This window comes from Lagopus leucura, unplaced genomic scaffold (genome assembly GCF_019238085.1).
Source record: "Lagopus leucura isolate 7727_CA_CO unplaced genomic scaffold, USGS_WTPT01 Super-Scaffold_702, whole genome shotgun sequence".
Lineage (NCBI taxonomy): Eukaryota > Metazoa > Chordata > Aves > Galliformes > Phasianidae > Lagopus > Lagopus leucura.
In genome coordinates, this window is record NW_024962254.1 from 8,454,151 (window position 1) to 8,479,019 (window position 24,869).

General features: G+C 47.9%; 1 protein-coding gene across 3 annotated transcripts in view; it reads left to right on the forward strand.

Annotated features, from left to right (window-relative positions):
• Positions 1–11,957, forward strand: part of AMOTL1 (angiomotin like 1) — a 54,352-nt gene extending 42,395 nt beyond the window's left edge. For all 3 annotated transcript variants that reach the window (XM_042862517.1, XM_042862518.1, XM_042862516.1), the window contains 6 exons: positions 1,288–1,437; positions 4,302–4,492; positions 5,754–5,879; positions 7,627–7,853; positions 8,306–8,575; positions 9,203–11,957. In XM_042862517.1, the coding sequence (XP_042718451.1) occupies positions 1,288–1,437; positions 4,302–4,492; positions 5,754–5,879; positions 7,627–7,853; positions 8,306–8,575; positions 9,203–9,306 (1,068 nt within the window). In that variant the 3' untranslated portion in view covers positions 9,307–11,957. The remainder of the gene's footprint in view (positions 1–1,287; positions 1,438–4,301; positions 4,493–5,753; positions 5,880–7,626; positions 7,854–8,305; positions 8,576–9,202) is intronic.
• The last annotated feature ends 12,912 nt before the right edge of the window (positions 11,958–24,869 follow it).

Sequence of the window (24,869 nt, forward strand, 5' to 3'; positions counted from 1 at the left end):
GGATGAAGGCTGGGAGCCCACATCACCTCTCGGATCTGTGCTCACACAGCTGGGAGGTGGCACAGGCACTTTTCTACTTGCAAAACAGCATATTCACTAAGAAGCCACCAGTGTGTCTATTTTGCAGTCATCGGCTCCCAAGGAATGCAGTCTTCCTACTGCTGCCAAACACCAGCGGGGATTATAATCTCAGTGCTTTTCTGCAGTTTGTGGGAGTATGAGCATTAGCCCAGATTACAGCAGGGCTAGGGAGGTCACACTGCAGGTGGCTGGTTCTGGATGGGAAGCCAGAACTTTGCTTCAACCAGTTTTGCTTTTGCTGTGAGCAGTTTCACTCCATCTGTGACCTGGATGGATTTGAGATAGTGGAAGAAGAATTTTAAGAAAAATCAATTTTATTATCTCTGTAGTTGTTGGGAGGAAACCTAAGCGAATCCAGCATCACACAAGGAAAAAAATGTCTGTTGGAACTCACATTGCAGTTCAGTAGCAATTTAAGTGTTTAAAAATAAGATAGGCTCCAGAATACTGTCTTGGCTCTGACCTAGCCAGCTCTCAGTCTCTTGTATATCTAGTAGTTCACCAGCGTCACTGAGGGTTAATGCATTTTTCTGCCTCCTATCTTGCTTCTGAAAAGCTTCCCAAACAAGTGCGCTAATAAATGAGATCAGAAGCCCCAAATGGGATCATGGTGGTTGTAGCAATGACCCCAAACACCCCTATTACCACCCAGGTTGCAGATGGGCCTGACTGGTGTTGGCAGAGTTCTGGCATTCACTCTCACCAAATCAGAAGTTTAAATCAAGTTTCAAGCTTGAAGCTACAATCCCCCAAAACTTTCAGTATCAGTGACAAAATTCATGACAGAAAGCTGGGGTAGAGGAGGAGAACCCACACTTTCTGAGGCTGGGACAGGTTTCCAGAGAAGCTGTGGATGTCCCATCCCTGGAGATGTTCAGAGTTGGAAGAGGCTTTGAGCAGCCTGATCTACTGACAGCTGTCACTGCCCATGGTAGGGGCTTAGGCTAGGCGATCTTTGAGGTCCCTTCCACCCCAAACCAACCTTTGCTTCCTTCAGTATGAGTTCAGGCTGGATATTGGAAAAAAATTCTCTGCCCAGGGAGGTGGTAGAGTCACTGTCCTTGGAGATGTTCAAGAAGTGTGTAGATGTGGCACTGAGGGACATGGTTAGTGGGCATGGTGGGGATGGGTTGATGGTTGGACTAAGAGATCGTAGTGGTCTTTTCCAGCCTTAATCATTCTCTGATTCTATTTTGTGACCTGCAGCTGCGTAGGAAGCAGGCCTATGTGGAGAAGGTGGAGAAGCTACAACAGGCACTGACACAACTTCAGGCTGCCTGTGAGAAGAGGGAGCAGATGGAGCGACGGCTGCGCACACGCCTGGAGCGGGAGCTGGACTCACTGCGCATGCAGCAGGTGAGGCAGGGATAGCCTGTGTGGGACTCAGCACAGAGCCTTCTCTCAGCCTTTCTGAGAGTCACCTTGCTTTAGGGCTGGGATTGCCCATGGAGCCCTTGGTTTCCAATGGATGATGGCTGAACTCTGCTGTGGGGCTGCTGGAGGTAGCTTGTGTCCTATGCAGTCGTTCTTTTGAGTGGTACTCTGGACTCTTCTTTCTCCCCAGTCCCCAGGCGCAGCTATCTGTGAAAAGGGGGAAAAAAAGCATGAGGAGGTTTCAGGGAGGATTTCCAGTTCACAGCCAGCACCAAGTACCCAATACACGAGTACTGGCTTTAGTGCAGAGTGAGCAGATGCACCACATTTATCAAACCTCTGCCTGGGTAAAAGACAGCAACATAAGTAAGGCTGATTTTGCTGTAACTCCTGGAGGGCTCACTCCTATATCTGTCAAGAAACTCATCTGTTACAACAACCTTTCCTGGGGAGTTTGCAAACAGATTATACAGACATCCTCTGGGTTTTCACAGAATCATGGAATTGTATGCTGTATTTCAGTAGCTCTTCTCAATTGCTTCTTAGCCTGCTCTTCTCTGTCTTAAAAAATAAGTCACTCGGGGATATAACATGCTGATGCTGGTGGAAAGGAAAGATCATTTGAGAAAAATAAATGTAAACGAAGGTAAAACTGGATGGATGCCCCATCCCTAGAGGTATTCAAGGCCAGGTTGGATGGGGCCCTGGGCAGCCTGGTCTGGTTTTAAATGTGGAGGTTGGTGGCCCTGCATGTGGCAGGGGGATTGGAGATTCATGATCCTTGAGGTCCCTTCCAACCCTGGCCATTCTATGATTCTGTGTGGAACTAGAAAAGGCTTTGTTGGCTGGGACAGAAGGACAAATGGATAGATTAGGTAACTGGGATGGACTCCCACCCAAGTCCTTGCTGCGGGAGTTCTGGCTGTGTCTATGATTTTGTCAGAAAAATGCCTCTGTAACTTGCCTTCTTTGTGTTTTTTTTTGGAACTGCAATTAGCAACTGCATTTTAGGTTGCCATAGCTCCTGCATGCCTACACCAGTCCTCTTTAAAGAATTTGAAGAACAAAGATTCTTTGACTTCACATCTCTTATCAGTATTGATGGGGAGACTTTGGGATATTTTTATACTTCTGGCCTTATGAGACACACAGCATTACAACAAATCATGGTGCTTGCAATGATGCCCCAGTGTTTTCAGTCAGATCTGTCTCTGTTAGCAGAGTTACATCTACTGAAATTGTTTCTCAACACAGAGGAAAAGAGCTTTTTTCTCCTCTTCACCAGCAAGAAGAGATGTGGTATGCAAGGAGACAGTGAGCCAGTCTCTTCTGCTCCCTGACCCAAGCGAGTCCAAACAGCATATTGTCATTGTCTTGACAAAAAAATATCATGTCATTGACCAAAAAAATATCCTTTTGACTTGGAGTTGCAGGCTGAGCATGCAGGGCTGGCAGATGTTTTGACTGCGAGTGAAGCACCGCAGGGCTCTGTTTTACAGCCCATAACTGTACTTCCAAAACATTGCCTTCCTGCCGGGGGTCTGACAGTATCTGAGTGCACTGGCTGGTTTGCAGGAGTGGTTGCAGCAGTTGCTCCTAAGGGTTATTCCCTACTGCACTATTCCAGAAAGTATCTTCCAAACATGTCATTACTGCATCAAGCCAAAAGCTGCAGTCTTGCTCTGCTGTCTCTTCTTTTCTGTAACCAGGAGATAAATGTCTAGAAGGAAGAGCTGAAGATGATTTTCCCCTTAGCATAGTATTGTACACTGTGAACTGTAACAAATTGCTTTTTTATTAAAAAAACCTCACCATTTATTTATACTGACTTCTGACAGAGCTTTGTGCCCATCCTCCCAGTATGGGCTCATTCCACCCAGCCTCTGAGCTGGATCTTATCACTGAATCATAGAATGGTTTGGGTTGGAAAGGACCTTAAAGCTCATCCAGTTCCAACCCCTGCCATGGGCTGGTTGCTCCCCACCAGCTCAGGCTGCCCAGAGCCCATCCAGCCTGGCCTTGAGCACCTCCAGGGATGGGGCACCATTGCTTCTCTGGCTCACCATCATCTGAATAAAGATTTTTTTTCCTAACATCCAACCTACATTTCCTCTCTTTTAGTTTCAAGCCATTCTCCCTTGTCATACTACTATCAGACCATGTAAAAAGTCACTCCTGCTCCCGTTTATAAGTACTGGAAGGCCATAATGACATCTTCCCAGAGCTTTCTCTTCTGCCCCATCTCCACCAAGGAGCTCAGGGCAGCTTTACTTGCAGCTTGGGTGCTGTAGTTAAGTGCCTGTAACAGAGCAAAATAAACCTGTGTAGATCAGAATAAATCCAGAGTGCTCTTCCACATTCATGGCTGCATGTCTGCCTCCTGTGGGAACCACCTCACAGCCTCTGGGGATCTTCTGCCCATGTGGGTGGAAAGTCTCCTGCTGCCCTCACAAAGCATCTCCAGGGACTGCTAGACTGGGATGTACCAGCAGAGGCAGGCAAGAAGAATATGTTTTAAAGCTTTATTCCTTTTTGCCTTGGTTTGGTGCATCCCACAGAATCCCTGTGCATCGAGGGATCTGGCAGCCTGGCAGCCTGCCCAGACTCCTGCAATCCAATATCTTGTGCAGGTGGCTCAACATAGCCCCTGTGGCGATGTGCTAATGCAAGGCTGAGCTGTCCATATGGAGAATGAGGGCTGGTAGCTCCTGTGCTTGTCAGGTGGTGGTCCTGTCCTGTTTGAATGGTGCTGTGTGGAGTCAGGAGTTGACTCGATGATGCTTACGGGTCCCTTCCAACTTGGGATATCCTGTGATTCTATGACCTGTGGCTGTTTGCTCCGGCAGAGGCAGGGCAGCTTCCAGCCCAGCAGCCTCCCCGAGTACAATGCGCCGGCACTGATGGAGCTGGTGAGGGAGAAGGAGGAGCGGATCCTGGCCCTGGAAGCCGACATGACCAAGTGGGAGCAGAAGTACCTGGAGGAGAGCACCATTAGGCACTTTGCCATGAATGCTGCAGCCACGGCTGCAACGGAGAGGTGAGATGGTGTTGCTGTGAGCAGGCAGCTCTATTTGCAGCAGAAAGTGTGGGGGAGGAATAAGGAATGGGTATTTCCCCAAGGCTGGATTTTGCTTTGCCTTTCCATGCTGTTTCTCCAGCAGAGTTAATACATCTCTCAGTGAGGTGACACCTCTGAAATACAGTTTGGTTAAAGACAGAATTTACCCTTTTGGTCATGTCCAAAAGTTTACCAAACTCAGGCACCAAGCTAAGGATGCCAAATTACTCAGCACTGGTGAGGTTATTCACAGGTTATGCACAGCACACAGCTGGAGCTACTGGTATCAGCTGCATCCAGCCCACATTCTGCTGCTGTTTCTATAACCTCATTTTAAAACCTGTAACAAGGGAAGCGTTGTGGCCTAAGTCTTCTGTTTCACTGCCTCATTAAGCTTCAAATTAAAAAAGTTCTCCTAACATTAAACTAAACCTCTTGGCTGCAGATTGCTTCAATTTATTCTTGTCCTTCTCAGGTGTGCAAGATGAATAACAGGTCACTGGCAGCGTTATAACAGCCTTTTAAATGTTGGAAGACACACATTCTTTGGTGTATCTTCCTGGCCTGAACTAAAGCCGCTTCCTCCAGCCATCCCTCATGCGTCCTGTAGGAACCCCTTCCCATTCCCAGTGCTTTTGTTTGGGTAGTCTCCAGTTTGTCTGTGTCAAAGTGTGGTGCCCCAAAGCACACAATGTGTTGCAGCAAAGTCTCCGACAATGATGGGTCAGGATAATTAATGTCTCACCCCTGTTTCTTTAGAGCCAAATCCCCCGAATACATCCTAAGATGAGATCTGCCTTGTTAAATATGGCTGTGTGCTGATCTCAGTACAGTGCATTCCTTTTGTGCTTCTGGACAGCACTTCCTCTGTTTTTCACTTTCCTAAGCATGCAGTTTTGTTTCTCATTCATGGTGCAGCCTTGGTGACTCTGGGACTGTTTCCCTGGTGGGTGAGTCAGTCCTCTTGATGTCTCACCTCATCCTGCAGGATGGCTGTTAATCTCACAGGGCTCAGCTGTGATTTTAGCATTGGTCCTAATTATTAACACCGTTAACGACTAACCCAGATCCAAGGGTGCACCACAGCAAGACAACCAATAGCCATCCATTTCAACAGTCAATCATTACTCTTCAAACGTGAGATTTGGCTTAGGTTTTTTTTGCAAGCACCAACCTCTCTTGTAAAACCCATCCTCAAAGTCCATGGGGCCCAACTGACTGTGTCCCATCACTTTGCCAGGGACACCTCGGCCCCCAGCCACTCACACAACGGCAGCTATGGCGAGAGCACACTGGAGGCACGGGGCTGGCAGGAGGAGGAGGAAATTGTGCAGGCCAACCGGCGCTGCCAGGACATGGAGTACACGTAAGGAACTGCTGTGGGGCTGGGACTGGAGTCACCCCACCGGGCTCCTTCCCTTGGGTGGTGGGGTGAGGTGTTGGGAAGGGGGATCAGGATGCACTTTGGTTCCTTGCTGTCCTTAGATAACTTCCTCTACTTGCACCAAAGCCTTGCATCCAAACCGACCTTCTTGAAAAATTGAGGTTGTTCCAATATTAAAAGTAGGTTGGCATGCAAGGAAGCTAAATACTTGCCTAATCTCACTGAAAATCCCCCTCTGGAAACAAGAGCATCTCTTTGTAAAAGCTGAAGTTGTAATCCCACTCCTACATAATCAGCAAGTAGAGCATCTGCTCTCCTTAGTTGCCTGCTTGTTGCTCTTTCCGGATACACTCAGTTGTGCACGTCCATGTTGAGTGGCATTCACATGGCATTTAGCAATAAGCCTGCAAAACTTAGTCCCCCAAACACCTCTAAATATATATATATATATATATATTTACCAGCAGTAGAAGAACATATAGCATACACTTCTTTGGATACAGGTAATGTTCAATGGCACTTCTCCATTTTCAGCACACCAGTGGAAACATGGCTGTGTAGATACATGGGTGCTAGAGCATGGGGCTGCACTTGTCATCCCAGCTGTTCTTTGGAGAAAAGTGGTCTGCTGATGAGTAAGGATCCCTTGGGAGTGCTTGGGGATGTCTCTAGGTTTTTAATGAAAAATCACTTGAAATCCATGCTCCGTTTTTGTCTTTCCCACAAAATGACAAGTCTGCAGACAGTTCTATTAAACAGTGTATGTGTTGCTTATGGAAAGTGCAGATGATTGTTTCTACTGGATTTGATTTCTGTTTTCCACTCACACATGCAAGCTACCCCTGCTTCTAGCGAAGCAATAGTTTTGCCAATGACTTCATGAAGAATGGATTAGGATTTTGTGTTTTCATTGCAAATTAGACATCTGACTATGAAAACTAAAGGCATCTTACTGTCTGTCTCCCTTGCATGTGTAAGTTTTTCAGATGTGGCGTTTCAGCTTTCACTGCTCCACAGAACGTAGTTGATTTGACCGTATGTTGTACATCAGCAAAGATACAGTAGGATTAGTTGTTAATAATTCCCGGAGACAATTTTCAGATAACTTTTTCTATGGTCTTTGGGGTCCCAGCTTTGCACACCACAAACAGATGGTTTCTGCAGGGCTTAAGTGGGATCCGGGAGCCCAGCCCAGCTGCCATAGGCACCAAAGGGAACTCCTTCCATCACTTTAGCAACAAATCTTTCCTCCAGCTGCCAACAGACCTGAATTACGAGGTTAACTCAGGATTTTCATTCAGATAATGCTGAGGCAAACTCCTCCCTGTGGCAGTCTGCCAAGCTGGGAGGGATTTCGGATTTGGTGGCAGTGGGGGAATGTTGCTTGTGTTTTTGTGTTATTTCAGTGAAGGTAGCAATCCACAGCAGTCAGGATATTGCTCCCATTGCTTCTCCTGTGTTGGTAAAGCCACAGCAATAGGTGATTTCATCTAACCATGCAAAATAAACCTGTTTGGGGTTAATAGCCAGAAATGCTCCCTGTTTCAGGCTGCATAGTTATCCCTTAGAAGCCCTGCAGGGAGCTTCCTCATCCGGGTCACGTAAAAGCAGAGATGACAGAGCAGCAGGGCATGTACCTGGGGAGCGGTCCTGCTACCCTTGGCTGCAGATTGCTGCCCATATAAACTTGTTTTCCAGCCCTGTAAGCACAACATTTGTATTTTGGCAGAATAAAGAATCTCCATGCAAAAATAATCGAGAAGGATGCCATGATCAAGGTCCTTCAGCAGCGCTCACGGAAGGATCCCGGCAAAGCCGACAGTGCCAGCCTGCGACCCGCTCGCTCCGTGCCCTCCATTGCTGCTTCTGCGGGCACACACTCACGCCAGACCTCGCTCACCAACAACCAGATCACTGAGGAGAAGAAAGAGGAGAAGATCTGGAAGGGAAGCATAGGTGAGTTGTGGTTTTGGTTAAGCTTTGGCTAGTCCATTGCTTCAGAGAATCATAAAATTGTTAAGGATGGAAAAGACTTCTGAGATCAACCCCAGCCCACCCCCACTATGCCCACTCACTACATCCTTCGGTGCCACATCTCACAGTTCCTGAACACCTCCAGGGATGGTGGCTGCACCATCCCCCTGGGCAGCTTGTGCCAGTGCCTCACCACTCCTTCTGAGAAGAAGTGTTTCCTCATACCCCACCTGAACCTCCCCAGCGCAACTATAGGCTGTTACCTCTCATCTTACTATGCATTTGATGCCGTGTGCAATGGGAGTGTGAAGGTGTGTGTGCCTGCCCCAGGGTACGGCTGGGATGGGTGTGCAAAAGGGGGTTGTAGCTCCGGGGTGAGTATGGGGCAGTACCTCTGACTGAGCTGGATATGGCTGCGCTCGGTGTGTTTTCAGGGCTGCTCCTGGGGAAGGAGCACCACGAGCACCCGCCGGGCCCCACGCTGCCTCCCCCTCTGCCCTCCTTGTCATGTGCACCCGTGCCGGCACCAGCAGCCTCCCACGTGAAGACGGGCAGCAAGGACAACAGCACCCAGACCGACAAAAACACCGAGCTCTTCTGGCCCGCCACCGCCTCCTTCCCCGGCCGTGGCCGGCTGGGCACCACCCCGACACACAGCCCGGTACCACGGCCCGCGGGGGCACGGCCAGCCGGGGAGAAACTGGGTGAGTGCTGGCAGGAGCACACCTGGGGGCAGCAGGGCCAGCGATGGAGTGTCAGCTCCCCTGACCTGTTGGCTTGTTCCCCGAGATACCTCAGGGTGACAAATGTCGTCATTCATGCGAATGAGGATACAGACCAATGGTTAAACCATGGTTAGTGAAAGCACCACCTGGTTTTTAAAAGAAACATATGGCTAAAAAGTAAAATGGAGAATGTTTTGTTGTTACGGTTTGGGTTTTTCTGTAAAGAAATACAACTTCAGTTATTCTTGGAATATGGAAACTGCTGGCATGCAGCCTTATCAAGGAGAGACATATTTTGCAGATGCAGTTTTGAAAAAGTCAGTTTCTTATACTTTTTTCTACTTAAAAGCAAATCTCCCCCTAGAAACTTCCTATTTGCCACTAGTGAGGCTGAATACCTTAACTGCTTGAAACTTTGGGTTACTGTGGCCTTCCTCGTGCAGGGAGGCTTATGGGACTCTTGCCCTCCAGTTGGCCTTCAGTCTTTAGGCCACACAGTTGTACCTCTCCCTTGGAAAATAAAAAAAAAAAAGGTCTTGTATTTACTTCGGGCAATTCGTTACTGGATTTGAGCTGAAGACTGACTTTGCCTTGTTTCCATTGCAGAGAACTCCAGCCACGGAAAGCTGCCCGACAGCAAAGGCAGGGTGAGCAGCTTGCTCCACAAGCCTGAATTTCCAGATACAGATATGATGGAAGTCCTCATCTGAGCAGAGGATGGTGTCTGGGCTTTTGTGGGCATACATCCACGTCCAAGGACATTGTTGGTGTGCCAACCTTAAAAACTGACTCTGAGAATTTGAAGAAGGAAGGAGAAAGTTTGTGCCTGAATTGAAGCTTGAGTCTGTTACACAGAGACTTGGGACCGGGCGAGAGATAAAGAGGACCCAAGAGGAGAGATGAGATGAGATGAGTGTTCAGGACTTTCTGAGTGGAAGGGGACTTTGAAAACCGAAGGTGGCCCGAGAAGATGGTCATTGAGGAAAGAGGAAACTGCATTTTCTGGTGGAGAAGGAAGATTACAGACTGGGTGCACAGGGTGCTTCTGTTTTGCTGCCTCTGCAGCCAGGACAGGAGCCAAATCCTGGCTTTTCTGAGGCCAGCAGAGCATCTGACAATAATTGGAGAAACTTGCATCTTCCTCAGTATTGATTCCTTTCTCAAAAGTATTCACTGCTGGATTTTAGTGAATTATTGGTGTGTGGATGTACACGGCAGGTTCTTGTAAGTATTCATTTGAAGTGGTGTGGTGTGGTTTTCCTGACATGCAGGTCAGGTGCTTCTGCCTGGCCAGGCAAGTATTACTCTTGGAGCCGGATTACAGTGCAAATATTCGTGTCTTGCAAACTCCGAGTCTGCTGAGACTTCTGTTTTTTGATAGGAGCAGTTGCTCATTGGAATTTCCACAGAGGAAGAACGTGAAGGAGGGATATTACCCTGCTGTTCCCTTTTGCAACATTGGGAAAGTTTCAGGAAGGAAAGTCAGAGGAGGATCCAGCCAGTTCCACCACAGGGCTGTGCAGGGCAGAGATGGAGGAGGTGAGGTGCCTCAGTGCATCTTCTGCTGCCCCAACGCAGAGCCAGATGCAACACATAGGTTTCAGCAAGTGAGAATCTGAGCACAAAACTGTAACAGAGTGTAGCCCAAGGAACTCTTCAGGGCTGTTTACACGGGAGAGATGGGAAGAAAACAGAAACCACTGATGCCTTCTGCGGTTATTTCAGTGAACTAAGCCAAGCTTGCATGTGAGGTCAGAAGATACTTCTTACTGTGCAGTGTCTGCAGACAGGACAAGAACAGTTCCTTATTTTCAGTCTCACATTCCCTGTGCAAACAGACCTGCCTTTTGGGTTGACGTGGGACTCTGCATTAAGAGGTGCAGGACTGAACCTGGAATGTTTAACTGCAAAGCAGTGCGTGAGCATCACCTGTTGTGTGCTGAGCTGTGGGCTCTTTTCAGCCTGCTTCACCCAAGACAAAACGTTTCTGATTTTTAGCTAAGCCCTTGGTTTCTGTAGGAGGTAGCATCTGTCTGTAAGACAGCCAGCTCACAGCAATGTTACTCAAAACATATCTTCTGTTTCCTAGTAGGGGAAAAAAAAAGCTGGTAGGGAATTTTTCCTCTCCAGGCTATTTTTCTATTGGCTTTTCTCTTCCCAAATCTTCTAGTGTGCCCCTATGGCATCAGGAAGAATTCAGCTTTGGCAAAAGGGTGGTGGGATTTTATGCCAAGTTGTGTAGAGTGGAAAAGCAATGGGTGCTCCTGGATACACGTGTGTGCAGGACTGGCTCAAGGCTCTCCCTTCCTGTAGGCATCAAGAGGAGGAGAAACACTGAGAGAACATCAGGCACTTTACCCTGTACTTTTGCTGAAAACTGAAGTCCTTGCAACCCCAAAGGCTGCAGGTGCTGGAGCCCCATGGCTGTGAGATACCTTCGTTGTAAAACAAAATTGCTATGCTGAGTCCATGCACTTACCTGAGTGTGTGTGTAGTCAGATGTGTTGGTGTTGCCTTCCTTCTGGTTTTTGCACTTGTTAACGCAGCAGTGCTAGGTGGGTCGTGCCGTCAGGAGAGCTGTGTGTTTCAAGTAGTAGCAGCTTTGCAAAACCAAATGTGTAAAACTCCTTTGAAGATGCTGTGCCGCTTAATATATGCCTTGTGAAATAATTTTATTTTTCCTCTAAAGTTAATTTAAAGGTCGTAAGGAAAGGCCGGGCCTGCGTGTGGCTGTGGCTGGCTGCAGGTGGGCACCTCCCAACCCCACGCATGCCAGCGCTGCCCAGCTGGGACTGGGCCAGGAGGATGGCAAAGCGAGGGGATAGCAGGAAAATGACAGTAAATGTGCCATCATTTTGCTCCAAGAAATAAGGATACCCAGCTGCTTGGGAGTCCCACAGCACGTCATTACTGGCTGTATTATTTCTTTGGATGGAACTGCTTAATGACTTCTGTAGAGGCAGGCAGCTGGGCGTGCCATCAAAGGTGTGCTCACAGCCAGTGCTGCCCCGCAGACCAACCATGAATAGTTTGCATGGAGCACTGCTGCCTTCCTGCTGGGTTTCCCAGCTCCTGGAACTGAATGGTGGTTTGGGAAATGGTGCTGTAGCCGTTCCAGGCAATGTTGGGAACTCGTTGTAAAATACTGTCATTCTTTTATTGTTGTTGGTTGTATAGAGGAGTTGGTGTACAGTGTTGTACAGCTGGAGGGTCGTTTGTACATAGGTGGGTAAACGAGCAGCATTACGTGTCACCCACAGCAAATATAGATACTGTTGGTCAGCCAAAGATTTCCAATTCTTTGCTGTTTAAACTCGTGCCTTAATATTGTATATAATAAATGTATAAACGTGTTTCTTTCTTCACTTTTCCAACGTGAATATATTTGGTCCCTAAGAAGAAAGGAATTTGTAAACAGTTCACCCAGTGTGCTAAGTGGTCAGACCTGGCTGACCATAGGCTGCACCTCCTTTGTTTTCCATGGCTGTTGGCACCAGTGGTGTGTGGGCACCGAGTCAGCAGGTCTGTAAAGCAGAGAGCTTTGCCAAGCCTAAGATGGTTTTAGTCAGATCAGCTTTACCTGAAGGAAATCAAGCTGGAATGTCAAGGTGCTTTGGTGAGCATCAGAATATACTTTGGCCCTATATTCCCATTAAGATATTCCCATTAAGCATAGCACTCCCATTGTTTGTAGGTTTTTTTTCATTATTCCTGTGAGTCTGGGACTTCTTTGCTTGACAGGCATTGGATCGATGTGGGAAAGATACCTAAAATCCTCCTATATCTGGGTACTTGTGATGGCCTTTTACTACCAAGAATAGAAATCTATGGTTGCTTAGATTTTGGCTTTTCATCTTTCTTTGAGTCAGGATTGAGCAGCAAGGCTGGGGAGTTAGCTCCTTTTATTCAGAGCTTCTTTTCTTTGTTTTCTCATTGAAGAAAAAAGAAAAAAAACCAATGGAGGCAACAGCAGAATTGGGGTGGGAAAAGCCTCAACACCAGCTGCACTCAGGTATGTAGCTGTAATGGTTCATCCCGTTTTTGCATTGTGCCTTCACCTCGGTAACAGGTTAAGGCTGCAGGTTAAGTACATTTTGCATATTACCCTCTGGAAAAAATAGTGCAACAAAGCAAACTTCCAGAGGTGATCTGTTGAAATGTCAAAGTCACTAATGACTGAGGCTTCCCAGAAGTAAGCGAGGGGCAGCATCTTAGCACAGACAGGGACAGAACTCGGAAGAGCTAAAGCCATCAACAGAATCACTATTTAGAAGCATTCAGAAATCAAGAGCAATCCAGCCCCAAATGAGGAGATCTTTTCATGATCCACTTGGATTCAGCATGCTGCACAGCTACAACGTGTCTCCTCTTCTGGTCGGTTGCTGGGATAGAGGCTTTCTCCTCCCATGCTGTAATGGAACAAACGTCCAACCACCGGTGAGCTGCATTCTTGAGAAGCTCTGATTCCTCGTGTCTTTAAATAGCTCTGAGCTGGACTTGACGGAGCACATCACCCACCGAGGTTTGTGCTAGCACCGCCAGCGCTGTCAGCACCATGGTAGAAACACTCCAAGCATAAACATCCCTTGCTGGGAGGATGGTCGTTGCCAGGTGTCCCGAATCTGGGAGCTGGATGCAGCCCAACCTGTGAAGCTGGGCTCTGAGCATCCTGCTGGGGGCTCTCAGCACCCTCTGACAGGGGTACTCTGATGGATTGCCTACCCAGAAAATGCACAGCACTGCCGTGGGATAGCAGAGGCCTGTGGGGAGCTGAGACCCTTTACCCACAGACTCTGAAGCCCATCTCCTTGTGCTCTGTTGCTTTTAGGACAGAGATCTCAGTTGGCTGGGAAGCACTCATCCTTGCCCACATCTGAAAGCACAGCAGAAGGTGCACAGCAGAAGGTGCACAGCAGAAGGTGCACAGCAGAAGGTGCACAGCTGTCACTGTGCTGCTGTGATTAATGGTTATCCAGACTGTAAGCTGTGCCTTCACAGCCCTGAAACACCAACCGAGCTCGCTGGCATTCCTGAGCTATAAAAGGAGCAGGAATCCATTGACTCGAGGCATGAAGCCCCACGGGGTGTTTTCTTTCATACCAACCACTTCAGCTCCAGATGAATAAAATAGCAGAGCACATATTTTCCGGGGTAACCCTGCGTGGCCCTTCTTGGTCCTCAGCCAGCGCTGGTTTAAAGCAGGGCAGCACATCCACGCTGCTGTAGGGCAGAGGAATATCCAAGCAGAACTGAAGGTCTGTGCCTTCATGCTGGGGGGTGCGCAAGGAGCATCTCTGCCTTAGCTGAAGAAGTGGAGTGAAAAGTAGCAGCTGAGTCTGAGAACCTGGCACGGGAATCTACCGCTGCCCATTAAAGCAAATGGATGTTGCCAAGAGCTGAAATATGAATAACATTTAAAACAAATAAACAAAAAATGGCATTTTTCAGCACTGATCCATATACAGGAACAGAAAGTGTAGGGCTGTGAATGCCTGGGGGAGAATTCCTTCACTGAGGAGCATGGAGAGTAGCACATCAATGCACAAACCTGCTCTGCTGCAATGTCTTTTAATGTACTTCTTTATTTTGCACTACTCCAGCCTGTCTCAGTCCCCATCTATGTCTGAACCTGTGATCCTGTGGGAATGCCAGACTTCCTGTGGGACAGCAGGGCACAGCGCCTGAATGGGGTCTGTGCCTGGAATTTAACACATGAACGCAGGCAAAATCCCTCTGGGATGAAGTGGTGGGAGAGAGAGGGGTGAGTGAAGTTGGGTGCTCCCTTGGCTTGTTCATTCTGAAAGCACCTTCATCATTAGGTGCTGCACAGTGCTCCTCCATGCCACAACAGGGCTTTTTATCACTGGGTGAGCCTCTGCTTTTGGAAGCTCCTTATTATGTTACCCAGATGTCACTGGCCCAGCCTAACCCACCCCACTGGCCTCCTTAATCCCCATCCTTAATAAATGAAATGGTAACTGGAGAGGAGAGGAGAGGAGAGGAGAGGAGAGGAGAGGAGAGGAGAGGGCACTGTAAGAGAAAGAATAAGAAACTCAGTTTGTTGCAAATGGAAAAGAAACATTTGAAGGAGAAGAGCTTGATTTTGGCTTCAGCTGTCTGTCCAGACTTGTCACCCCTCTGTGACCAGGGACTGTGGCCATATCAGCACCTTTTGCACCTATCCAGGTAGAACACCTGGGCCTGAGCGCTTGGCTTGAGTTCTGCATGCAGGGAACACAGCAGTATGCTCACAGGAATTGGCTGGTAATTTAAAACTTTTTGTTTAACTACACAGTCTTGGAAGTCCTCTTTGCCTCCTCGTCCACTCAACTGGTTAAAATTCAAGAGAGCTCCTGAAGACCAGGTTCCCTTTGGTTTTGGAAAGGAATGTCACACACCTCCTTAAAGCAAACATTTGCTCGGAGTTGGCAATGTTGACCCAAAGCACGTCAGCTTTCCCTTTGGACACTACACTACAAGATTTTTTCCCATGTGAAAAATGCACTTGAAGCCCTAAGCAGAGGAGATGTTTGGGACGCACAGCTCCTCCCCAGCTTGCTGGCAGGAGCCCAGGGGGCAGGGAAGGGAGAACCGTCCCATCAACAGCAGCAATTGCTTTTCTTAAAGAGCCCAAATCTGGTATTTTGCATAATTTTTCCTTACCATTTTTTTGAAGGCAGCTTATCGGAGGATAAGGAGCGGTGAGTTTGGTTGCACAACAAACGCAATTACGTGGACTGTCCCTCTGGGGGATCCCTGCACTGAAGGTTTCTCTTGGCAGTTCTTTGTGGAAAAGAGGATGAACCGAGTGGGCAAAGGGGCTGTGTGTTGTGTGGTGGGCAGCATGGGGCACGGTGGTGTGAGCAACCACTTCTATCAGCATGTCCCTATCAGATCCTCCCTGCTCTCTTCCAGGCCGCTCCTTCCCGACCTGCGTCTGGGCCCCTCACCAGCAGAGGTCATAGAGCTGTGAAAAGAACCGTAACACTGGGAAGATGGGGGCAGTCAGCCCGTGTGTAAAGTCCCTGGAGGTTTCCGGCCACAGGACTGAGCTGGTCTCAGGTTGGCAAGGCACAGAGTTCCGCCCAGCTTAGCAGCAGAGACTGACTTGTGGCAGCAGTGGGGCAGATTTTTGACAGAACCTTGCTTCCTAGGCCCCAAGAAGGAAGGATTCAGCCTTTCCTTAAGCCTCAAAGCCCCTTAAACTCTCTGATTGCTGCAGACTGAGGGAGCTCCAAAGCTTAACAACATAGGAAAGGCAAGGAGGAGGCCAGAAGACAAGAGTGGAGAGGGAAGCTGGACTGGAACCATCTGTAGCCTTGAGCTGGGGGATGGGACCCAGATTCCAACCAATTACCTACAGGTACTCCGAGGTGACAGCTTCATTAAAGGCAAAGCATGATGTAAGGATCTTAGGTTGATGAAGATTCCTGGTGGAGGAAAGGGAAAGCCGACAGAACCATTTTCAAAGGGGCAGGTTTTATCAAGCAGAACTGGTCCTTGTCATGGCAGCTTGCAGATCAGGCAAATAGCAGGGGTCAGGCTGGGCAAGTGTGTGGGAAATGATGGCTGGGACACAAACTCAGCTGCAGAGGTGGAGAAGATTAAGTGGACCTTATGGCGACTCAGAAATAAGCACTAGTGAGAGCGTTAGTCTGTGTGAGAGGAACAACATCCTGCATGCCTTGTCTAGGAGGTATCTAGGTGGTGTCAGCAGTGACAGGAAGGAAATGGGAGCACAAAAAGTCAGCATGAGGGTAGTGGTGGCATTTTCCTCTGTCATTAGATGCAGGTAAGAACAGGGAGTGCTGTGCTGTTGTCATACAGCTGATGACACCAAGCACAGAAGTCTCTAATGAAGATCTGAATGAATCGTCATGTTGCTGGCCATTGTGAGATGCAGCAACTCCTGGACACAGCAGTTTGGTTTCTTCCCTGAAATATCTGATAAAGGAAATTATTTTCTTACTTGCTTTTATCATAGAATCACAGCGTCACAGAATGGTTTGGGTTGAAAGGGACCACAAAGCCCACCCAGCCCCCACCCCCGCCATGGGCTGGTTGCCCCCCACCAGCTCAGGCTGCCCAGGGCCCATCTAACCTGGCCTTGAGCACCTCATGGGTGCACCATGGGGCACCACAGCTCTGTGGGCAGCTGTGCCAGGGCCTCATCACCTTCTGAGTAAAGAATTTGTTTTTAACATCTAACCTACACCTCCCTTCTTCGTTTAAAGTGATTCCTTGTCCTGCCTCTATCAAACTGTGTAAAAAGTTGGTCTCCCCTTTCTTCATAGGAGAGGTCCACAAGCCCTCTGATCTTCATGGCGCTCCTCTGGACTCACTCCATCAGCTCTACGTCTTGTGTCCTGGGCACAGTGTCCAGATGGGGCCTCATGAGGGCAGAGCAGAGGGGAACAAACCTCTCCCTCTCCTTGCTGCAACTTCTGTGTTGATGCAGCCCAAGTTGCTGCTGGCCCTCCAGGCTGCAAGTGCACACTGCTGGCTCATGTCCATCTTGTCCATCAGGATCCCCAAGTCCTGCTCTGCAGGGCTGCTCTCAGTGAGCTCTTCTCCCTTTTTGTACTTGTATCTGGGATTGCCTCAACTCAAGTGCAACACCTTGCACTTGCTTTACTAAGAGATAAAGACTTCGCAGAACTATTTTGTCATAGAAAATATCCTGGATCAGGAGCCCTCAAGGCATCTCCCTTCAAATCAAAAAGAAGTTAACATTTCAGAGGGGGAATTTAGAGAAATTAAGGGAATTATTCAGAGAAATCAACTGAACTTACAACAATATGGATCGTATATCCCAGGCAAGAGAGGAAAGCTCTCAGGGGAAAGGTTAATGCCTTAATTGAATGAAGAATTACCACAAAAACAAAATTAGGAATAACCACAAGCCTGCAGTGGATGGAAAAAGGGGTTAATTAACCAGCAAAGAGAATTTTATGTTAAAGGTCAGGAAGTGTAGGGGTAACATGAGAATCACCAAAGTCAAGCTGCGTTCGATCTTGCAGAGGAAATTAAAACAACTAGTAAAACGTTCATGAGTCACAAATGAGAAGAGAACAAAGAAATGTGGTTTCTGTGTGCCCAGGATGTGGTGAAGCTTAAAGATACTGAACTCCATCCCTCAAATGAGGTGGCTGTTTTGTGTCAGCCTTTGGGAAGAAAAAGGATCTTGAATCCCAGCACAAAGTGAAGATGAATGAGGGACATCAGGATATGGAAATGACCACATCTGAAGGGAATGAAAATCTGAAAGAGCTAAGTGCTTACAAACTGAAAGAACTGGACCAGCTCCACCCCAGAGACAGGGAAGAGTCAGGTCATCGAGTTTTAAGTCCAACAGCAAGTATCTGAAATTAATCTGTGATGTTTCAGAAGCGGTATTGGAAAACAGTAATTTAAGAAAGCAAGGAAGATGCCTTGGGCAACTACTTCTGCGTTTGTCTATGGTGTCTGCCAAATGAAATTCTTGCCCAAGAACTCTGGGAGCTTTCCTGAATAACTGATTTTCTAGACAAAGGAGAGGCAGTCAGTCAACTCTATCTGGGCTTGGCCAAATTTTTGTTACGCTGTCCCATGAGAAATTGTCAGTTAAAATGAAGAAGACAGTCCCCAGTGGGAGGAAACTGAGATGGGAAGCACAGGGACTAAGAGGGATATCAGTGTTCAGCTTCAGAAAGGTTTTCTCAACTTGAAGGGAGAAACGTACTGGAGAGCCTCAAAGGTGAATCTGGGGTTATATTTAATATTTCTGGAAATGCTGCTGGTGCAATGAATAACATGCTAATGGAATTTGTGGTAACATAAATATGTAATAATTGAAGGAAAACACAAAACAAAAAAGGAAAAAACAACCAACCAGCAAGCATTTCATTTTGGAGGAACTGAACAATCCTGTAAAGTGGAATAATAGAAACAGGATGAATTTAGAAGACAAAAATCCCGAATTCATAGATACTGGCAATGTCCATTAGAAGATTGGCAAATATATAGCAGTTTCAAGTGCTGAAGAAAGAAAACACCAAATTAACACATTCCTTTTCTGCAGTTTTTCCATTTGTAAATACCTCAGTTCCTGTCTGGGACCCTCCAGAGCAAGTGCAGGATGGCAGAGCTCGAACCCACAGCAGGGAGCCAACACGATGAGTAACCCCAACAGGATGGGAACAACCAGAGGGACATTTGAATGGAACTGTTGCTTTCACCAGACCTGGGGACAGGTGGTGGCCACCTCCGTCCTCCTCCAGGTGGACACTGCTGTGGTCCTCTCTCCTGCACACCAAGGGCTTGGTGTGTGCCAGGGTAGTGGAGCAGGAGATGGTGCCACAGAGATTTGGGTGCTGTTCTGCGCCCCTCCAGAAGGATCTTAAGGTGATTTGGGAAAAATGCGTTGAAAAATATAAATGCTAAGAAAGCTGTGGATTGGTGTGATGCCTTCTGACAGCTTATGTTTGCTAAGTGTCCTGGAGGGGAGAGGAAGAGCCACAGGTGAGCATGAGCATCTTCATTTGAGGATGAGTAACCTCAGCTTCACAGACTAAATTGCTTAAAGGTGAACAGTCAAAAGGAAAATGATCGCAACTGAAAGCTGCTGAGGCCAAAGTCTATCCCCTCCTCTAAGCACATTCCCTCAAAATATGATTTGTTCTGAAACCAACTATCATTTGTTAATTAGAACTTGTCAGCTCATCATTGTCAATAGTAACTTGCTTTTTAACTGCATGCAGAAAAAATGGAAGTTTAGGAGCACCCCAAGCTCTCAAGAAGAATGAAGCCAGCTTTTGCTGTGCCTCCTCCTCTGACTGGGCAGCCCTGAGCAAATGAGTTAAACTGGGAATCCAGAGCTGCACCTGGATCCAGCCTGCCTGTGCAGCACTTGTGCCTCTGTGCCCATTTATCTGGCTGCAATCACAGAATCACAGAATGGCCTGAGTTGGAAGGAACCTCAAAGCTCACCCAGGCCCATCTCCTGCCATGGGCTGGTTGTTCCCCACCAGCTCAGGCTGCCCAGGACCCATCCAACCTGTCCTTGAGCACCTCCAGGGATGGGGCACCACAGCTCTCTGGGCAGCTGCCCCAGGGCATCAGTGCCCTCTGAGTAAGGATTGATGGATGCCACAACCCAGCTGTAATTTGTGAAAGGGGACTAAGGGGGCCACGATCGTAAACATTCTGTGGGACTGGAGAAGACAGGTTATCTGCACATAGCAGTCTTCAACAGCTCAACCAGGGTCTCCCAGAAACCAAGATGTCCAAAGCCATGAGCCACTTCGCATAGCTCAGCTCATCTGAAGACGTTTCTGACTTGTGCACCAAGCAGTATTGTCCCTTTTGAGTCACAGCCTGAGCCCTGATGATGTGCCACTCTGGCTCTCCTGGACACATTGACGTGTATATGTCTTTTTTCCAGGAAAAAAAGGATTCCCTATTGACACTGCAGGCTTCTTTCCACCAGCTCCCTGCCAAGAAAAGCAGTTGTTGAGGCAACAGGAGAGAAATCAGCCCCTCCGTGATCGCTGAGCCTTTGCCCCAGACTGCTGCTCTGCTCGCAGAGATGCCATCTGGGTGACCCTGTTTTGAGTCACACACTGCTACATCCCCAGCAAAAATAGTTGCTGCATGGCCCCAACAGCTATAAATAGCAGTGGTAGTAGTAACAGCTATCATTAATAATGTCAACCATTCTCACATGGCCACCAGCAAACCCATCCGTTTGTCACAGCTCTTATTTTCAAGCAGATGTTGCTATGGGCAACAAGGCAAGGCCATCCAGCAGAGCAAAACTGAAAAGGGAGTTGAGAATTCATCATGGTATGTCATACAGCCACAGCAGAAACAGCCTAAGGACCACTCAGTCCCACCTGGGCAGCACCAAGCGCCTGCAATGAGGGCAGGAGGTGCTCAGAGCCAGACTCCTAAATCCACGCAGTTTCCAGAGGTGCAGAATCAGCTCTGACTCCTGGCAGCACACCTTGGAGCAGCCAGCAATGACTTGAGGCTGGAAGCAGGCCCATGACTCCATGGCTTTAATTGCTCTCCTGGAGGGGCTTGAAGCACTGGTGCAGCTCTTAAGCTGGCTCCCCACTGTGGATAAAGCAAAACCCATTTCTTTAATCCACAGAGCTATCAAAGTAATGCTTGGGGGGGAGGCAGAGGATCTGGAGCAGCGATTTGGAATCCTCTTTGCCTTGTGAGCCCACACTGGCCTGGTGCAACCTTGGGGACCCGGTCCAACCAACACCTCCATGCTGAAACATCAGATGTGTGCCAGAACAGCCCTCTCTGTGATATTTCCACCTCCAAACAGGAGAGGACTGTGGTCAGCTCAGATTTGCCCACAGCACAAAGTTATTTGTGTGTTTGCCCTCTCCATCAAAGGAAGTGCAGTTCTGAATTGCCAAAGAAAAAGAGTTCTATTCCTGGAAAAGGTGCTCACTCAATAGAAATGAACTTCATATACAATGTGACCGCTGGGTAAGCATGTGTTATTCTAAATGTTATTACACTTGGAGTATCTGTCTACTTTGCAATGACCCAACTGCCTTCCTAGATGCCAGCAGCTTTGATGAAAGCTGAACACTCACTTTTTCATTCTTGGAGTTGGGTTTTCTTTGACCCTTCTAAAGCAGCGAGTTGAAATGTGTGTTCAGCTCAGCACTTTTAATTTCATTTTAGCTCCTAAAATGACAAACCCTTAAGAAGTGCAGGGGCTGTTGAGGGGGGCAATGGGGAAGGAGGAGCCCCAGGGATGGGCAGCCTGAGGCACGTGGATAAGTGTGTGCTGCAGTGGCCTCAACCATCCTTCCATTGCTTTTGAGATGTTTTGTAAGGAAAACACATGCCAATGATGTTTAAACTGATGTTTAAACAGAATAATCCAGTGCTGCTCTTTGTTGCTACTGAGTTGTCCTGCAAGACAAACACTGTTGGTCAGAGGTAAGTCAGAAAGGCAGCATGCAAATGAAGCAAGGACAAGAAACAGTGAGAAACAGGGAGAAATGGGCCAAAGAAAGTGACAAAGCTGCACCACACCACAAAAACCCAAAGAGGAGCCTGCCAACCCACAGCAGAGCAAAAAGAAAAGGTTTGTCCGTACCCATCTGCAGTCAGGAGTTGTTAATCTTTCTCTGTAAGAAGGAAGAGCACAATTTATAACAAGTTCCCAGGACAGATTGCTGCTAATGGAGCAGAACTATTTGCTTTTGACAGCGTGTGATTTCAATATAACCTTGTGCCAAAGGCAGCGGCAGTTCTTGTTTGCTAGGCTCTGTCACACACCCAACCTCTGCTAAAGCTGAGCCCATGGGGCAACTCAGCAGCAAATGGATGCCTGGAAAAGGGCAGGAAACCAGAGAGACCTGAGGTGAGGCTTTTTCCCACTTGCCCTTCACTCCAGTGTTCCGCCCAGCTCACTTCTCACTCAGACACCTGAGCAGCTTCAGATGGGCAATGCCACATGGGCTTTGGTCTCTGCAACGCCATTCATGGTGACTCCTCTGCTCAGCAGCATTATACGCTGCAGGCACTATGTCTGTGTGAATCAAGTAGTCCCATCCCTGCCCTGATCAGCGTCTCCCATTCCCTTCCATTTAACTTGGGACCCTCTCAAGCTCTGCCCTCCACTGAGAAGCAGACCTGGAAAGCAGGGGCCAGGAAGGAGAAGGCCACCCCACACCTGCAGCAGCACTTGGGGTGCCAGCAGTCTCCAGGGTGAGGCCCCAGGGTGCACCAATCCCTCACTCAAGGGACTGGAGATGAGTGCTTCCACCCTCTGCAGGGTTAGCTCAGACCTCCTGCACCCTCATGTCTCATAGGAGATGCCACTGGGGCGCAGTGCACAACGCAGCAGTGTGCCATGACACCCAGCACCCCTCACAGGGCAGGATTCATCTCCGTTTGTAGCTCAGCAGAGGCCCAGAAGGAGGGAAGATCCCAGCTCCACAAATAACGCAGCTCTGCAGTGTGAGTCAGACCAGGGGAATGAAAACCAGGCCACCATCCTGGGCTGGTGGCTGAAAATAGATGGCAGGAGTCCTGATCACCATCTGCTGCTCTAACGCCTCCATCTAGCACCAGCTAGCTCTTATTTGTTATTGGAGCAAATGGCAGAAAGGGTATTACATAAAGAAGGACTTTAATCTGCTTTGTTTATTTAGTTATTGGTCCTTGATTCCCTAAAACTCTCTCCCACTGCCTGCGTTGAAAATAGATGTTTTTAAAAAGCCTACATTTGAAAGGCAAACATAAAGGATCTGTACATAAAAGAGCTACGTTTTCAACATGAAATACTTGCTAAAGCTCTCAGAGAACTGATCTGTTGTCATCACCATCAGCTTACATGTGCTTTTATCTGACACAAACCCCGCCCTGGAAGTCAGACCAAAAAGATGTTCTAATGCACTACCATCCTGCAGAACAAATCCCAGTGTTAACCACCTGCACTGTGCAGCCCAAAGCAAGCCTGTGGTTAAACACGTGATGGACATTGCTAGCAGAAGGTTTTGCTGGGGAAAGTCTACTTAACAGCCTCTTGAAGAGCTGTTGCAGCACCCAAATGCTTCACCAATCCCAACTGTCCCTAAGTCCAAGTGGACACTCCAGGGGACATGGATGAACCCCATACACAGTAAGGAGGCTGGCAAGTCAATCCATCCTCCTCCAGCTCTAACCTACTGTTTGTTCTTCCAATACAGTAAAAATAAACCTTTGTCACTGCTTGAAATCCCATCCCCTGGGAATAACTTGGGGCAAAAGGAACAAAGAATGCAGCCTCCTAGCAAGAGGATTTCTAAGAGAAGAGTTGGGAGGAGGAGAAGCCTTGCAGGGACAGAAGCAGCCACACTCTGAAGGAGGCAGAGCTCACACTCAGCCCCTAGACACAATTTTGGTGCCACTGAGCAGCATCCCCACCCTGCCCTCCACCCTGACTTCTGAAGCTCCTCAGAATACAGCCTACTTCACAGTCTCTGTTTGCATAAAATCTATTCTAACAGATGTCTGATGTCAGCTATAAAGTTGTATGACAGCACAATTTAGAAATCATCTTTTCCTATTCAAACTATTGATTGCTACAGATTCCAACAGAGGGCAATCAGATGTCCCTGTGTTCTTCTGCTTCTTTTCTCCACCTTCTGCACACTGCCAGCTTCCCTCCATTTTGGAGGGTTTGATGCAAAGTGAGATTTGGGTTACGAAATTTAATCCATTTAGATTTAGCTCAGTTTCCCTTCCAGTGAAGAGTTGCATTAGACATACTAGAATTGCAGGCAGTTTTACTTTAAATCACCAAACCCCAGTCTGAGCAGCCTGTGCCAGGGCCTCACTGCCCTCTGAGTAGAGAATTTCTCCCTAACACCTCACCTAATTCTCCCCTCTTTTAGTTTAAAATGATTCCTCGTCCTATCACTATCATAGGATCATATCATAGAATCACAGAATGGCCTGGGTTGAGAAGGCCCACGATGATCATCACGTTTCAACCCCCTGCTATGTGCAGGGTCACCAACCACCAGACCAGGCTGCCCAGAGCCACAGCCAGCCTGGCCTTGAATGCCTGCAGGCATGGGGCATCCACAGCCTCCTTGGGCAGCCTGTTCCAGTGTGTCACCACCCTCTGTGTGAAGCACTTCCTCCTAATATCTAACCTAAACCTCCCCTGTCACAGTTTACAACCATTCCCCTTTGTCCTATCACTGTTCACCCTCACAAACAGCCGTTCCCCCTCCTGTTTACACGCTCCCTTCAAATATTGCAAGGCCACACTGAGGTCTCCCCGCAGCCTTCTCTTCTCCAAGCTAAACAAGCCCAGTTCCCTCAACCTTTCCTCATAGGAAAGGACCATTTAGAAGTCGTTCTCCCTCTTGCTTGTTAAGCTGCCCTCAAGTATCTCAACATAACAGAAACATTTGACCAATGGACATCAGAATTCAGTGTTTCTTTTTGTTGTTGCTTTTTTTTTTTAACTAAGTGACTTGGGATACCTAAGGAAACGTTTTCCTTTCTGCTTATCCCCAGTTCAAAAGAAGAGCTCTGAGATGCCTTTCCCGTGGAAGTGTAACATTTCAAGAAGTGCCTCTTTACATTAATATCAAACCTTGGGTGATGGTAAGAACAGCAGTGAGGCCATAGTGGTTGAAGAAAGACCAGTTTACAAACGTCAGTTTGCCTAGAGAAAAAGCAGCTGACCTACAACAAAGGATAGGCTTTATCTCTTAAGGAAAAGCATGTCAATTTTTTTCCCAAGTGAGCAAGACAAAACTCA